Source organism: Lissotriton vulgaris, chromosome 8, assembly GCF_964263255.1.
Source record: "Lissotriton vulgaris chromosome 8, aLisVul1.2, whole genome shotgun sequence".
Classification (NCBI taxonomy): domain Eukaryota; kingdom Metazoa; phylum Chordata; class Amphibia; order Caudata; family Salamandridae; genus Lissotriton; species Lissotriton vulgaris.
Window position 1 is genome coordinate 225,692,881 of NC_141696.1, and position 14,892 is coordinate 225,707,772.

The following is a 14,892-nucleotide window of genomic DNA, read 5'->3' on the forward strand; positions in this document are numbered from 1 at the left end:
TATGTTTTAGCCTATCTGTATGAGAGAAAAAAGCAAAGTGTTGTTTTTAACTGTAATGCGCACATAATTTATTTTGGTGGAACACACTTCAATTTCGAAGGGATTCAATTCAAAGTGATATATATGAACTGATGCTATTTCTCAGTAAATAAAATGCATATCATATCACACACTGCAATCTATAATTCTAAAGAAATGGCGCAAATCTGGTTTGTTTATGATACTTACATACATTTATTGTTTTTGCACAAAAATGCAGCTCCAAATTTCCCCCAGCTTTCAAAAAGTTTCAAATAAACCTGAGTTCATAATTCAAGTTACAATTTGCAACACAATGAAGTATACACAAGAATCTGCTGTTATGCCAGAGGCATGCACGGTTTAATAAGCAGGCCGGTCCGGCTACACGCATTACCAACAAACACGAAATACACTGTACATTCCGTGAACTTTTAGGATAGCTGGAAAAGTTTGGCAAAAGATGTGACTTCGAGCTCGCACAGCGTATAGGCACACAAGTTACGAACAAACAGAAAGTGACAGCTGTATTTGACAATGCCAGCTCCACAGCCGCTACGACAACCACCGTAGGTGGACGCTAACCATACAACAGATGGCACCTGGTCATGATCCAATAAGCGATGTTCCATACCAAATGCTACTACGCATGTCTAACTGGGAGCAACAGCAAGCGGTGAATGTGCAATTCCAAATAACGAGACACTCAACCGGGAAATGCTGCGAACACACAACGATGAACATTGCTGCGTACAGAAACACAGACAACAAAGAAAATAATCTTTGGTTTTGACCAACTACAGTTAAAACCGGTGACAATTTGATTCGCACAAAGAAAGACTTGGCTACAATTTTGATAAAACTGCAGCAACATTTAATTTTACAAAGTGAACAATACCCACATGAGAACACTATAGGGCTTCCGAACACTTTGTTCAATATGAAAAACGAGTCCATGTAGGGGAGTGGATGTATTGATTTCCCGTATTTATTGCACGCTGTGCAGTTTGCCATTATACTATTTCCAGTAATTAACTAAATATTTAGGTGTTACATCCCTGGAACTCTATGTCTAGGAACGTGAATTACATGCAGTTTTGTCACTTTCTTATGGACTAGGACATCGGAGTGGATCCATGTCCATTCCATTTAGAACAGCAACTATTCCAGTGGTAGATAAAGTCTGTGCTTGCGCTAACAGCCACTAGCTCAGGTGGGTGTGACAGAAATTATTGGGTGCTTTAACAGGACACTGTGAGTCAGATAACACCAGCAATATACTTCCTACTAGAAATCTGTAAGTTCCACTCAGATCTTTAAAAATATTTGGTTAATGTTTATGAGGAAGTTATTTTTCATCATAAAAACTTAATTTCGATCACCAGGATCATAAAAGTACAACATACATGTACTTTTTCAAAAAGTGTCAATTCAGGTGTAGTGGGGGGTCTCACTGGGTGTAGTCACCTGTAACAAGTTGTACTTGGCTGGAAGTGAGCAAGCACATTTTTGAAACTACTGTTGATTTAAAGGTCTAGTGCAGCTGTCTTCTTCTACAGATATGACTCACACTCATCCTGTTGGGACTGCGCTGGGAAGAGAAATTAAGAGGAAATGGACAGCATCTTGCCCCAATTGTCATCATTAATGAACTGAGCAGCATGTTTCATTTATATCTGTGTCCATATAAATCTGTTCCCTAGTCGGTCTTCTTACCAAAACAAGAATCCTTTCCTAGAATCCCGTGTCACTGTGTACATCAGAAAACAACCTTATTTAGGTTTAGGCTTCACCAAAAATCACCCATCTTACTGCTTCGTGAACAGAGCACAAGTGCAAATCGAGGTGGAACAAAACATTTTTTCACATTGAACAGATGGCTGGCTTCTGATCAGAACACTTTTTCTAGCAAACTCTTGTGTGTAAGTAACAGGCTATATCTGTTGCTGCCAAATGGTTAAAAACAATAAAATGTGTATTCTTTCAAGAAACAACTTCCACTGCATGTTCCATTCTTAAGGATCGTACAACAGAAAGACAGTCTTGACAACATTACAGCACAACTTCTGATGAAAAGCAGTCCTTCAAGCGGAATGTCTAAACTTGCGATGGACATTAACGATACATGCTCGCTGTCAGAATGTCCGCTCATCAATCCCACCTCCATCACTCTGCTTTCCTCACTTTGCAGATGATTTTCTGTACACACTCTGCTTAACTTCTGACTGTCCTCCTAGCCACAGCCAATGGTCCCCTTATTACACTTGCCCGAAACATGTTAGCTGCGATACCGTAAATCAAAACACGAGTTTGATGCATGTGTCCCAAATGCAAAAGTCCATTCCATGACAAGTATCTGATTAAAAATAACAGTTGCTTTGCTGGTTGATTCCATAATGTGGTGCGCGTTCAGTCTCTTAAAGAGGCAGCAGCAGTTTAAACGTGCTTCATCAATGTACCTGCCAAACACCATTCAAACGCCTCATAATTGCACTCCATTTCACAGCTTTGTACAAAATGGTCCTATTCCAGCACTCAGTTTGAAAAACAGCCATTTGCGAAAGATCCTTGTGCAAACTCTCCAGGAAAGGTGTATTCAGTGGCGGTGAACATGCCTGTCCCTTTCCCCACCCAAGTGTCAGTAGAAAACGGCCTGGCAAATCCTGGCTGTGAACAATGCTGGTGCAACCCTGAGGAAGCCAGCATGTGAAAAGAAGGACCCTAGGGCTTTTTACAAGCCGCGCTGGGATCCGAACGTGTGTAAGTCTGTCCTGGTATCTCTCCAAAAATGAGCTTCTTGATACTCCTGGAGTGACCCTCCGCCATTTTCTATCAAGCAAAGGCATGAGCCTATATGTACTTAGAGACAGCAACAGTTAGCACACACCGGTCACAGGCTCTGGTGTGTCGAATGCAAAGTAGGCCGGATTCATGTGCTGCAGCTGAGGCATTCGGGCTTCCAGGGGCTTTTCCGACTTGGGGGAGGTCACCTGGCTCTTCTTCCTCAACATCTGTCCAATTCCCATCATGGGGAATCTGCCTCTGCTCCGCACACAGTTAGGGCTGCCCAAGTGGCTGCCATAATTGTTGTTACCAGATGGCGATGAGGGGGATATAGGGGAAACAGGAGAACTGGGGGAACCGGGGGAAAAGGGAGAAGATGGGGAAAGTGGGGAAAATGGAGAGGACGGGGACATAGGGGAGAAAGGAGACATGGGAGATGTGGGGGTGAGGGACATTGGTTCTGGGCTGGAAGGGTTGCTTCGGTCTTCATATGTGAAAGAAGCCTGGCTGAGGTGAACTGAGACCTTAACAGGGGTCGTACTCCCATTGGGAAAGACTGGAGAGAGTGCCCGTTCACTGGAGTGCTTGGGGGAAAAGCTCACTGGGGAGCTCAAAATCCTGTAGTGGTGAGACGGGGACACTGGCTCGAGTTGGTCATCTCTGTCCACGGACGTGAACGAGCGCACAACGTTCACTATGAGGTGATTGTCCTTCAGCCGGCATACAGGGTTGACGTTTTCCTGAAGATCAGAATCTTGGCTCCGGGTGATCTTCGGGGTCCGCGGAATCGGGTGTTGGATCTCCAGATATTCCAGGGAGCAGGACGTGACACAGCCGGTCTTGGTCGTCATGTTGTCGTGGAATGGACTTAGATAGCTACTCGATGATTCTGGAAAAAAAAGGAAAGATACAAATGAGAGAGACACCCAATGCAGAGTGGAACAAAAATAACATCTAATTTTCTTGCTCTGTAGTTGTCTTGCATCTGAACTTGAAAATGTGAAGGCATGGGCACAGGCAAAAGGATTGTAGTAGTGAATATTCACCCACCCAGAATACTATGGAACAAAGATTTTGAGGACAAAATATAGAGGGAGAAAATGTCTAGAGGTATACAGAAAATATAGATTTACTATTCCGAACGCAACATCTCAGTGCCTTAAAGATATAGATAATGTGTATGTACACACATGTGGAATTAGGTATAGAAACTCTATACTTACCTGTAGATTTTTTTAAAAAAATATGTTGTCCACAAAATTGTGTCCCATCAATATCCCTGGCTCAGTAATTAGGGTGCACATTGGCAAAAGGTGACTATTAGAGGACATATGCATTTGATGTTGACAGAGGGTGGCAAATCATCTCCAGGCATTTTGGTACTGGGAACGCGATACAGCGGTGGCAAAGGATACGTTTAAAGAATATCCTAAAGTGAGATGGGATTGCATTGTAGCAGTATGACAGCAGGAACTGTGTTCTGAAATTTCAAATGCACGCCAGCGGCTCCAATGAATGTAGCTCACCAAGTCATGCTGTATTACAGCAAATATGGTTAAACACAGAAATATCAGGGATCTGATAGTACTTGCTCCATTAGGCTAAAAGGGTCAAACACGAAGAGTTACATTTTTTATTCTTTATTTTATTTATTTACTTTCTTTTTATTTTTTCTTTATTTATTTTATTTTATTCAAGGCCATACCTGTCTGCGCTACCACACTCCAAAAGATCCAACTTCTGCTTCTCTATAGGCCCTGACACTCGTGGCCCCCCTGAAACCTCTGGTGCACTTCCCGCCACAGGCTCTCCTGCTCCAAGAACAAGTTTGCTCATACTCCTTTTAAAGCCTTATTGTGCACAGCCTATTTCATACTTTGCCTCGTGTAATGTCGATTCAAGGTACCTGAACACAAATGTTGTGTTCAGGTCACAAATTATTTGTGCCAGACGAGAAAAATGCATCAAAAAATTAAAGTGTGCATTTTTATTTAGCACTTGCTACGACATGCCGGTTAGTGGCGGTATCGGAGCATTCCAACCTTTTCAATCGAAGGGAGCTCCAGCAGCTTGGGTGCGGTGTCCCTCTATGGAAAGAACTTGGAGCTAGTAACTTCAACTAATGGGAAGCTAGGAGTATTCATATCATGCTCTGTCCCCTATACCAGGGGCTCACACTGTGCTAGTAATCGTGGTTTATTTGAAGTTTTTATTTAATGGTTTGTTACACTAGTATATGCATAGCACACGTCCAGATTGGAGTGGGCACCTCTTTATCTTCCGGAGCCCCTGATGCCGGCACGATTCAAAACACCAAAGTAAATTAAGTCATTAATAAGCTGATGCGTTGGGTGGACAGCCATGTTGTCCTGATCTCTGACTTTCAGATGAAACTTGAAATCACTATTAGTAAGAGTGAGAGAATTCCATGTTTTCCCTATACTACCTGCAAGAGTCATTTTCAGTGGTGTTGTTTCAATAAAATCAATTAAGTTACACAACGTGGCTTCTGATACACCTTGACATCACAGGAAGTGGCCTCACACAAATCTGACCACTAAGAGGTGCCCTTTATACTCTACTTTCGCTTTAAAGCAATCTTTACTGAACATAAAAAATGGACTGACGTGACAGTTCGAAATCCATAAAACGAACAAAAGCTAACTTACTCTCATAAACGGTAACAGTAAGTCACCGGCAGGCATACGGGCTGGGGGGGTGGTGGAGGGCGGGGTGGGGGAGTGGGGGTTGGCGAGGGGGCGAGGGGGGGTTGTGGGAGATTGACAGCTGGAACGTCATGCCTCCACTCTCTCATTTTAGGGAAGCGTTCTAACTTGATTTGAGGCAGAGAGAGGGGTGGCCAATTTGTCAGTGACGACGACGCACTTCAAATGCTAGACCAAAACGACACCTGCCTCCTCATCCTTCTTGATCTCTCCTCAGCATTCGACACCGTTAAACATGAGAATCTATTAGAACTACTAAACACAAGAATGGGCTTATCTGGAACTGTCCTCAAATGGTTCACTTCCTTTCTTCACAACAGGTCGCAGAAATTCAAGAGCAACAACCTGATGTCCTCGCCAATACCTGTAACGCTAGGCGTCCCCCAAGGATCCTCTCTATCCCCAACTTTGTTCAACCTAGTCATGGAACCTCTCACCACCTTGCTACAAGCATCCAATGTACACTTTCACATGTACGCCGATGACACCCAACTTTACCTCAAATTACAATCACCCAATGACATCCTGCTCCTGAACTCAACGATCAGATGCACCCAATCCTGGCTTGCCGACAATCACCTCAAACTCAATGCCCTGAAAACAGAGTTCCTTCTGATCTCACCTCCAGCGAAGATATCCACCACTCAACATTGGCTTAAACTCCTAACCGCACTCAATGTCCAACCCACCATCGTGGACTCAGCAAAATCTTTAGGCATAACACTCGACACCAATCTCAACATGCAGCAACATATCAGCAAGGCAACAAAGGGAGCGAACTTCCAGATCAATACTCTGAGGAAACTTAAACCCTACCTCCCAGCCAAAGACTTCCAAACTGCAGTACAAGCACTAGTCATCCCACGAATTGAATACGGCAGCACCGCCCTCTGCGGACTCCCACTAACTACAACCGCACCACTAAAAGCGTCTCTAAATGCTGCAGCGAGACTCATCACTGGATCAAAAAAGCACTCCCACATTACCCCTGACTTGAAGTCCCTGAATTGGCTGCCTTTTGAAGCCAGAATACATCTGAAAATCGCCTGCATGACACACAAGGCGGTACACCTAAACTCACCCGGCTACCTTGCTCAGAAATTGACAATCTCTGGGGGAATCAGAAACACGAGAGGCACAAACAATCTTCTGCTGAAACCTCGAAGATTCCGGAAGGAAAAAACATACAAGCGCTCCTTCTCAGGAATGGCGCCTAGGATTTGGAACTCACTCCCTCCCGAAACCAGGCTTATCTCCTCCACTACACTCTTTAAAAAAGAAGTAAAAACTATCCTCATGGCTAAATACACTTGAACTACTATTTCGAACCCTATTAACACCCTGCACTGATCTGTATTACATGCTTGACCCCTTTACTTATTTGTATGAGTTGTCTTATTACTCACATGATTGGCTTTGCAGTCACCTATTTGTATTATTTGTACTGTGTGATCTATTGATTTACCTATTTGACTTTGTTCCCTCATGTACCCTTCTATGTAAAGCGCTCTGATATCTGCGAAGATCTTGTTCGCGCTATATAAAACTTTGAAAATAAATAAATAATAAACGCCCAAAAATTAGGTTAGACAATTTCTGTCATAAAAGGTTGAGCTAAAGACAGAGCTTCTTCCCTCGTGAGGCTAAAAAACACAAAGGTGTAGAGGCTCCTTTAACCGTCTCTTCAAACTGGCAACTTTCTGTACATGCACCACAATAATCCTACATCGTTTCATTTTCCAGAAAATCCACACGCTGAGCATTGCTAAAAACGTTTGTAGGCACTTTAACATACCTTTCTCAGCGCTTCCAGCCTTTGGCACTTTTCGGTCCTTGACTTGAGCCTTGGAGTTCTGAGTCTGCCCATGGTGATTGACTTGCTGTTTGTGTGAGGGGGGACTTTTCTCCGCTTTCTTCTGTGGCCGCTGGACCTCCCCTCTTTTCTCGGAGTCTTTAGACTTCTTGTCCTTTGGGGAAAAACAAACAGGGAATTAAAGAGTTTCAGGTCAGATTACACATGCATAGCAGAAGAAAGTGAACATGATGGTATGCTCCTGCCTCATGATGGTGAAAGAATCGCACAAAATGGCTAGCACAGGACTTTCACATAACATCCCCTAGTTCAAGGTCATAGAGAGCATAATCCCTGAGGTCACAGATAAAAGACATACTTAGTTTTGAGTTTTAGACTTTTCTAGAGTCACATAGTGTCTAGTGCTAGGAAATGCACAGTGTTATTTTGAATAAAGTTTTTTTTGCATTGAACATTGATGGAGTCTGCAGGAATGCACAGCACGTGCATCCAGAATAAGTGCTCTCAGCAAAGCCTCCTTTGACTACATCACTTTAAAAAGCCTTCTTCAAAAATATATGCAGTGTCCACCAAATGAACAGCTTTGTAAGTAAAGTCGAAAACTAATGGGCAGACTCATCAAGGGTTGCCCAGGAATGCATATTAGCCTACCTGCACTTATGCATCTAATGCACACTGAGCAACTGTGAAAGTTACCCAATTCAATGGTGGAAGTGCACAATTGGGAATAGTCAGCAGCACTGCACCACTGCAATGACGACTGAACTGTCGGAGCAGGGAGTATCCTCTGCTCTTGTAATCACTGGCCCACTGCCTCAGGAGTTTTGTACACATAAAATGGAAGTGCTTTCAATGTGTATATGACTACAGCTTCACACTGGAGTGCTACACCCTGTAGTGGTCGGAACTGGTCCCTGTAAGAAATCTATCGCCATTTCAAAGTACTCCGAGTACTTACTGATGTCGGTGCACACAAATGGAGCACATCCCTTAGTGATGGGACAGTCATGCCACAGAATGTTTACGTCATGTGCCCTTCTCACACTGCAGGGCATAGAAGAGGCCAATCACATTTACACCTTGGTCCCCCGGGTTACACCTATCCAATTGGCGTGCATACCTTCATATAGTTCTGTGCATGCATCTGTACAGAAAGCATTGCTGTGCACATTCACAATGGCTCTATGAGTTTGGCCAACAGTTACTTAACCTATCCCTGAGAAATCTTAACATTTTCGTCTAAAAATAAAAGACCAGGTAACTTCTACTACATGTATCGTAAATGTGATCATTGCTTGAATCAAAAAGCACTTTATTTACCCGCTTTATTTTAAAATGAGTACTTATTAATATAGACTTTGTTCATGATTGACTTACAAGAAATTTCTTCTATTCTGAAAGGATCTTTAGAAAATATTAGCTTTGCAGCATGACAACTCCGCCCTAACACTAGCACTGGGCGTAAAACTGCGCTACGCTTGCGTAGTTTGTACTACTTCGCACTACGTGAGTTGCACGTAGCACAGTGCAAAAACGCATAACGTAGTTGGCATTTTTTGCTCGATCGCGGTCCCCAACGTCAAGTTGGCGACCGTGAGCGAGCAAAATGAGATCCCGGTGAGACTTTTTCCTCGTTCGCGATCAGCATCATCAAGTTGCCAATCGAGAGCGTGGAAAATAAACCTCCCGGCAAGATTCTCAACGCGGGGAGGTTAGATTTCTCATTGCAAGTGGTCGCGTATGCTCGCGACCGCTCGCGATGAGAAACTACCAGTCCGCGTTGAGAAAGCTGCCGCTCGAGTAAAAATCTACTTGAGCGGCAGAAAATGACCGCTTGCACTGTGCAAGATGCCGTTTGCAATGATTGCACAGTGCGGACAAGCATCCGGCACTGTGCAATCATTGCGAACAGCGCACTACGCAGTTCACGTAGTGCTACGCGTAGCTCGAGTAGTGCAAAGTGTACTTCGCATAGCTACTCGTAGCGCTACTACGCGAACTACGCCCAGGGTTACCTAACACCACCCAAAGCTGGGAGACTTCCAATACGCAAAGCCAGAATCATATGGCTGCACTTGAATATATCTACTGCCTATTTAGAGGGTAGTAATATCCAAATTATATTTTGCAGTGAAAATTAGGTGACTTATTGGACAAATTAAAGCATGCAGGCTCACACGCCAGAACGTGTCACCTTAAACTGAGGACTGTGATGGATCAGTTACCAATGAGAACAGCTATATCAATTTCCGCAAGTCGCTAAAAACCTAGCTGTTTCACAAATAAACCACGCGCTGTCCATCTTGCCTTGACCTGCCTCATGCGCCGGTAAACCCTTGTTGGGTAGCTGATGCGCTTTATAAATTTAAAAACTAAACTAAACTAAACTAAACTAAACAGCCAGACCTTTGATGGACTTATTGGAAACAGTTTTCAGTGCATCATGTGGTTACAGATTAGGCAATGATATTACACAGTACAGTAATTACATAAGCATCACATTTTTGGTGTGTGGAATTATGGTGTGACGCAAACAGATTATATCTTTACCCTCAAAGACCACTTAGTATGAGTGAAATTATTCCTGTGAAAAGGGGCGTGAAAAATATAAGGGCCCCATAAACTATGTAAGACAAATGGACTGAAGGGCTCAGTTAACCAGTGTCCCACTATTAGAGGTAGAAACTTGTTAAATATAATCAACCCGAGGGTTTCACGTAAAAATATATCCTAAAGAAATTGGAGACAACAGAACAATTCAAATGCAAGGAAACATTTCAGAGAAGCCCTCCATTCTCGGCAGGACAGGTAGTCCATTGGAAAAACTGAGTTACGTTAACAAAATTCGTGCCTAACTATCAGTTGATAATTGTTCTCAAGGGCACTTCAGCTGTACAGAGGCAATGGTCTGAACACAAGACAAATACCTCACTGAAGAAGATTCCCACTGTTACAGGCCGAAACGTGTCAATTACAATTTCGCTGAGAGGATCAATTATCTCTATGTACTAAACAATGGGGGGTAACTGGGCAATTCAAATGAAAGGAAACATTTGAGGTGGGAGTTCACCCATAGTGGGACAGATTGTTCATTGAGAAAAACTGAGTCATGTTAAAAAAAATAACTCATTGATTATCAGTCCACAATTGTTATCAATATTGTACATTATGTGTCAAAAGCCATGCAGTATATTTTGAAACTTTTTTAACGTTAAGTGTTATTGCAGTGGGTCCCGATAAGCCACTTTGCAGGTGGGTAGGAACATCAAAGCGTGTTTCATTTATTTTGGCCATTTTTTTGTGATTTCTTATTTATGGGTTTAAAAAAATCTAATTGGAAATGGGACACTAGGGCTGAGTTTGAGTGTGCTATCAAGATAAAAAAAAACGTAATCAAAGTCATAATTCAGCGAGAAGGTAGTTTCCGTGGGCAGCTGCGAGTATGACTACATGCTGAAAATAAAAAAAGACACTGAATATGCAAGTTACATAGATTAGAAAGGACAGCCCTCTACCCAGTCTTGTGTGGACCTTTTCTCAGCCTGACTGATTTTAACAGGTAGGGTGTTGCTGCTCTCACTGTGAAATAATCTGCTATCACACCTCTGGTAGTTTATTGTTCTTGATTTTTGGAAATTCTAAGAGTCAGTCTAATGAAGACACCGAAGGACTTTATTAACCAAACAAGTCCTATCTAAAATGCATCCTTTGAGAACGCAAGAGGAGTGAACACCACAGATCTTTGGGGCCATTGTGGACAAGTCTGAAGTCTGAGAAACTGGGTAGCTTTAGAAAGAGTAACAAATTACACGCACCCCTTCATATAACTCCCACTGAGGCAGTTGGTATAACTGAGTGTGCAGAACTGTGTGTAGGAAGGCAATCTCAAGGTTCTGTTTACAGGAACATTTCCAAGAAAGACAAGTTAAACTGTGCCCACAACAAATGAACGACACTTGCGTTCTATTAAAAGGCTGAAATTGAGATTGCGGCAACTGAAATGCACCATATTGCGTGCTGTACATTAATCACTTCCCACTCTTGGAACACTGCCAGCGAAGTTAATGACTTTGGCAATTAGCTGCCACTTACTCTTCTCTCTTATTCTCTTGAGCATCTACCCTTCCTGCCTGAGGCACTTGTCAAACATCTCGGATATTGAAAGCTAAGGAAGCCGCCTCGGAACCTATTGATCCTCCAGCGAATAAACACGAGAAAGCACAGCGATGAAGGGATCACAGGCGGCTGCTTCTCAATCTTCTGATCAATCCTTCATCGCTGCAGGCATGGTAGTCGTTCTTTTCTCCTCGCATGCCAAGGATTTAAGGAAGGCGGGATCTTATATATATATTTTTTTATTTTTTTGCTATACTTTACACATTGTGGAGAGATCTGCATACATTTAACATCTTGGTTGGGTTTGATTTGAGTGAAAATGGCCTACCAGTACCCAACACAAAATGTACCCGAGTGGAGGCGGATGTAGACCACACAGTTAGGTGCGGACGGGTGAAACTCATAAGAATTGCAAAATCCTGCGGATCAAAAAAGCAATTTAAGATGGATTTAAAGTACATGGAATATGTCATTGTGACTTCTTGGTGCTGGACTTCAGTATGTTTGCGCTCGTAAAGAGTAGAAACAGCTGTTTGAAGTCACTCAAACCTTTTACCACCCTGCAGAAAAACAAAACCACAACAAATAAAACAAGAAGATGCTTTTCAAGACGGCACAAAACTAGAAAACAGCTGCCTGCACAGAGAAGGGCCTTGGAGCTTAATTTGTGCCAGGTGGTGGGCACTGGAACTCATTACTGGGGACTGGGGCTTATTTTCCATCATAAGACATTGCCGCAGACCCAGAGAGAAAAGGGCAGAAATTAGAGGAAGATCAAGATGGGAAATCAACAACAACAGGAGAAAGAAGAGATGAAGATGACTTTGTAAGAGCAAGATCAAGAAACCGGAAGCGTAGAGCGGTGGAAGAAAGAGTCATTATGTGGGATCTGCCTGGGTGTTCGACAACACCGGCATTTGGAAGAATACGTCTGGTCCTGAGCCTTTTTTTTTCTTTTTCAACAAATTAGACACGGAAGGATCCGCTTCCCTGTCCCAATTCTTTAATCAGGGTAAAAGGCTGGGAGGTGGCAGTCTAATGTAATGACCGAGCAGTAAGTAGAAAGTGAAGTAGAGAGTTGCAGTACAGCAGACAAGTACAATAACAATCGTCTGCCTCTTGACGGAGCAAGAAAGGAGTCAACTTGTGACTGATAATCCCACAATGAGCTGCTGGACTCTGGGTTAAGGTGACTAGAAAAAAACTTAGATGATTGGTGAAAAAAAAGTTTGACCCCTCTATTACCCACTGCCAAATATTTTGAGTACGATTTTGGTCCCAGCTCATAATTTTGCTTTCATTACGAGTTGGGGTAAATTTTTGTTGGAAATGAACACAAATGCACCTGGTGTAACAACCAAAAGCTGTGCATGAACGGTTAGTGTATAGCGTATATATTCCTCCAAATGCTCTTAATGTGCCAATTCTGTGTACGCTTAGCCACTGATACCATGGTGGCATGCTGGAACCAAAGATCACAACCCCAACACGAACCCATCCATGCAAGATGTGTCATTGCACACACAAGCAGCATGCAACATTAAGGTAGCGCTGAAATGCTTGGAGGGGGTTCGCACTGAACTCCAACGTGGAGTCCCATGACGGGCTGGACTGCACCAGCTCTCCATCACTGCGCGTCCCCATTCACAAGGCGCGTTTTCCCTCCTTATGCAACATATTTGCACATTTTTCATTATACCAGAGGCAGCTAAAAGACCAGAAACAACGTACAACGAGCAGCCCCTCGGTGACCCTAAGCACAGGTTAGGCAGCGGAAGCGCCCAATTTTTTTTTATTTAAACCCTGCCAGCTGGTAGGTTGGCCTGAATGCCATTTTAAGAAGCAGGCAGAGAGGAAAAATACATTGGCAGCATGAGGGAGCGGGGTTTCAAGCACAGGACTGTGACTTCACTAGCAATCTGGAACAATCCCTCAAAGGTGTAGGTTCATTAAAAAGACCGCAGAGTGTTATTTTTACAATTACGCCTCTATGTGCTCGCTAACCGCCACCTATTTCCAGCAGGGGCGGAGGGCACTTTATTGGCCACGTGTGTACTGACAGCCCCGTCCAATTACACACGTTCAAATAAAACAGCCCTTTATAGCAACAAGGGCTGCAATTTGCCCCACCACAAGCCTCCTTCTGAAGCCACGGGAAAGGTGGGGCCTGCGAGTGATTTTACATGATGTGAACACTCTTTTACATCTGTTCCAAGTAGCAGAAAAACACACAAGAAATGTAGGTCAATGGGCAATGCTGTTTTTCTCACTTTTTACGTGTTTGCTCTGTGATCACATCCTTCCTTCAGAGCAGCAAATAAACGTACTCAGAGGAGAATAACATGTCGGTCTGCTGAGCGTAAAGGTGCAAAGTTATTCCTTCATCAGGGAGCAACTTTAACGTTAGCTAATGTGAGCTTCTGCTGTAGCATGTGAGAATGAAAGTCTCTACTCTAATGTGCGCTAATGTGAGCTTCTGTTGTAAAGCACGCTTACGCAAGCTTCTGCTGTAGCACATGCTATGATGAGTTTCTGCTGTAACTAGGTCCAATCCCTGCATATGCTGTAACATTTTTGCAGTGATGTGTGCTAATGTGAGCTTTTGTTGTAGCATGTGCGAATTAAAATCTCTACCATAATGTGTGCTAATGTGACCTTCTATTGTAAAGCACGCTTACGCAAGCTTCTGCTGTAACACATGCTACAATTAGTTTCTGCTGTAACAAGGTCCAATGCCTGGATATGATGTAACATTTCTGCGGTGACGTGTGCTAATGTGAGCTTCTGTTGAGGCATGTGCTAATGAAAGCCTCTAATCTTATGTGTGCTAATGTGAGCTTCTGTTGTAATGCACCATTACGCAAGCTTCTGCTATAATACATGCTACAATGAGTTTCTACGTGCAATGGGGAGCTTCTCCTGTGACAAGTGCCGATCCCTGCATATACTGTAACACTTCTGCGGTGATGTGTGCTAATGTGAGCTTCTGTTTTAACATATTGGAATGTGAACTTTTGCTGCAACGAGCTAATGTGAGCTTATGTTCTAACATGTGTTCAAGTGAATCTCTGCTGTAACGTGCTCTATTGTGTGCTTATTCGCTAACGTGCTAATGTTAACTTCTGATGGAACACGCTCTAACGTGAGCTTCGGCTGTAGAGTGATCTAACATGCGCTTCTCTTCTAATGCATGCTAATGTGAACTTCTGATGTTAAGTGCAATAACGTGAGCTACTACTGTAACGTGCTCTAACGTAAACTTCTGAAATATATGCGTAATACTTTGATATACTTCTGTACTGTGCTCTGGCCTGAACTTTTCCTATAATGCAAGCCAAGACACTCTCACATGAGCTTTTCCTCTAACACATGTTAGCACAAGCTTTTTGTTATAACATGCTAACATGAACTTCACAATTGCTGTAAAACATACTC

At 43.1% G+C, this 14,892-nt stretch overlaps 1 protein-coding gene across 1 annotated transcript in view; it reads right to left on the minus strand.

Moving 5' to 3' along the window:
* Window positions 1-210: 210 nt before the first annotated feature.
* Window positions 211-14,892, minus strand: part of HUNK (hormonally up-regulated Neu-associated kinase) — a 118,498-nt gene continuing 103,816 nt past the window's right edge. The window contains exons 9-10 of the mRNA XM_086934001.1: window positions 7,324-7,495; window positions 211-3,691 (exon numbers count right to left, since the gene is read on the minus strand). Of these exons, the coding sequence (XP_086790127.1) occupies window positions 2,895-3,691; window positions 7,324-7,495 (969 nt within the window). The 3' untranslated portion in view covers window positions 211-2,894. The remainder of the gene's footprint in view (window positions 3,692-7,323; window positions 7,496-14,892) is intronic.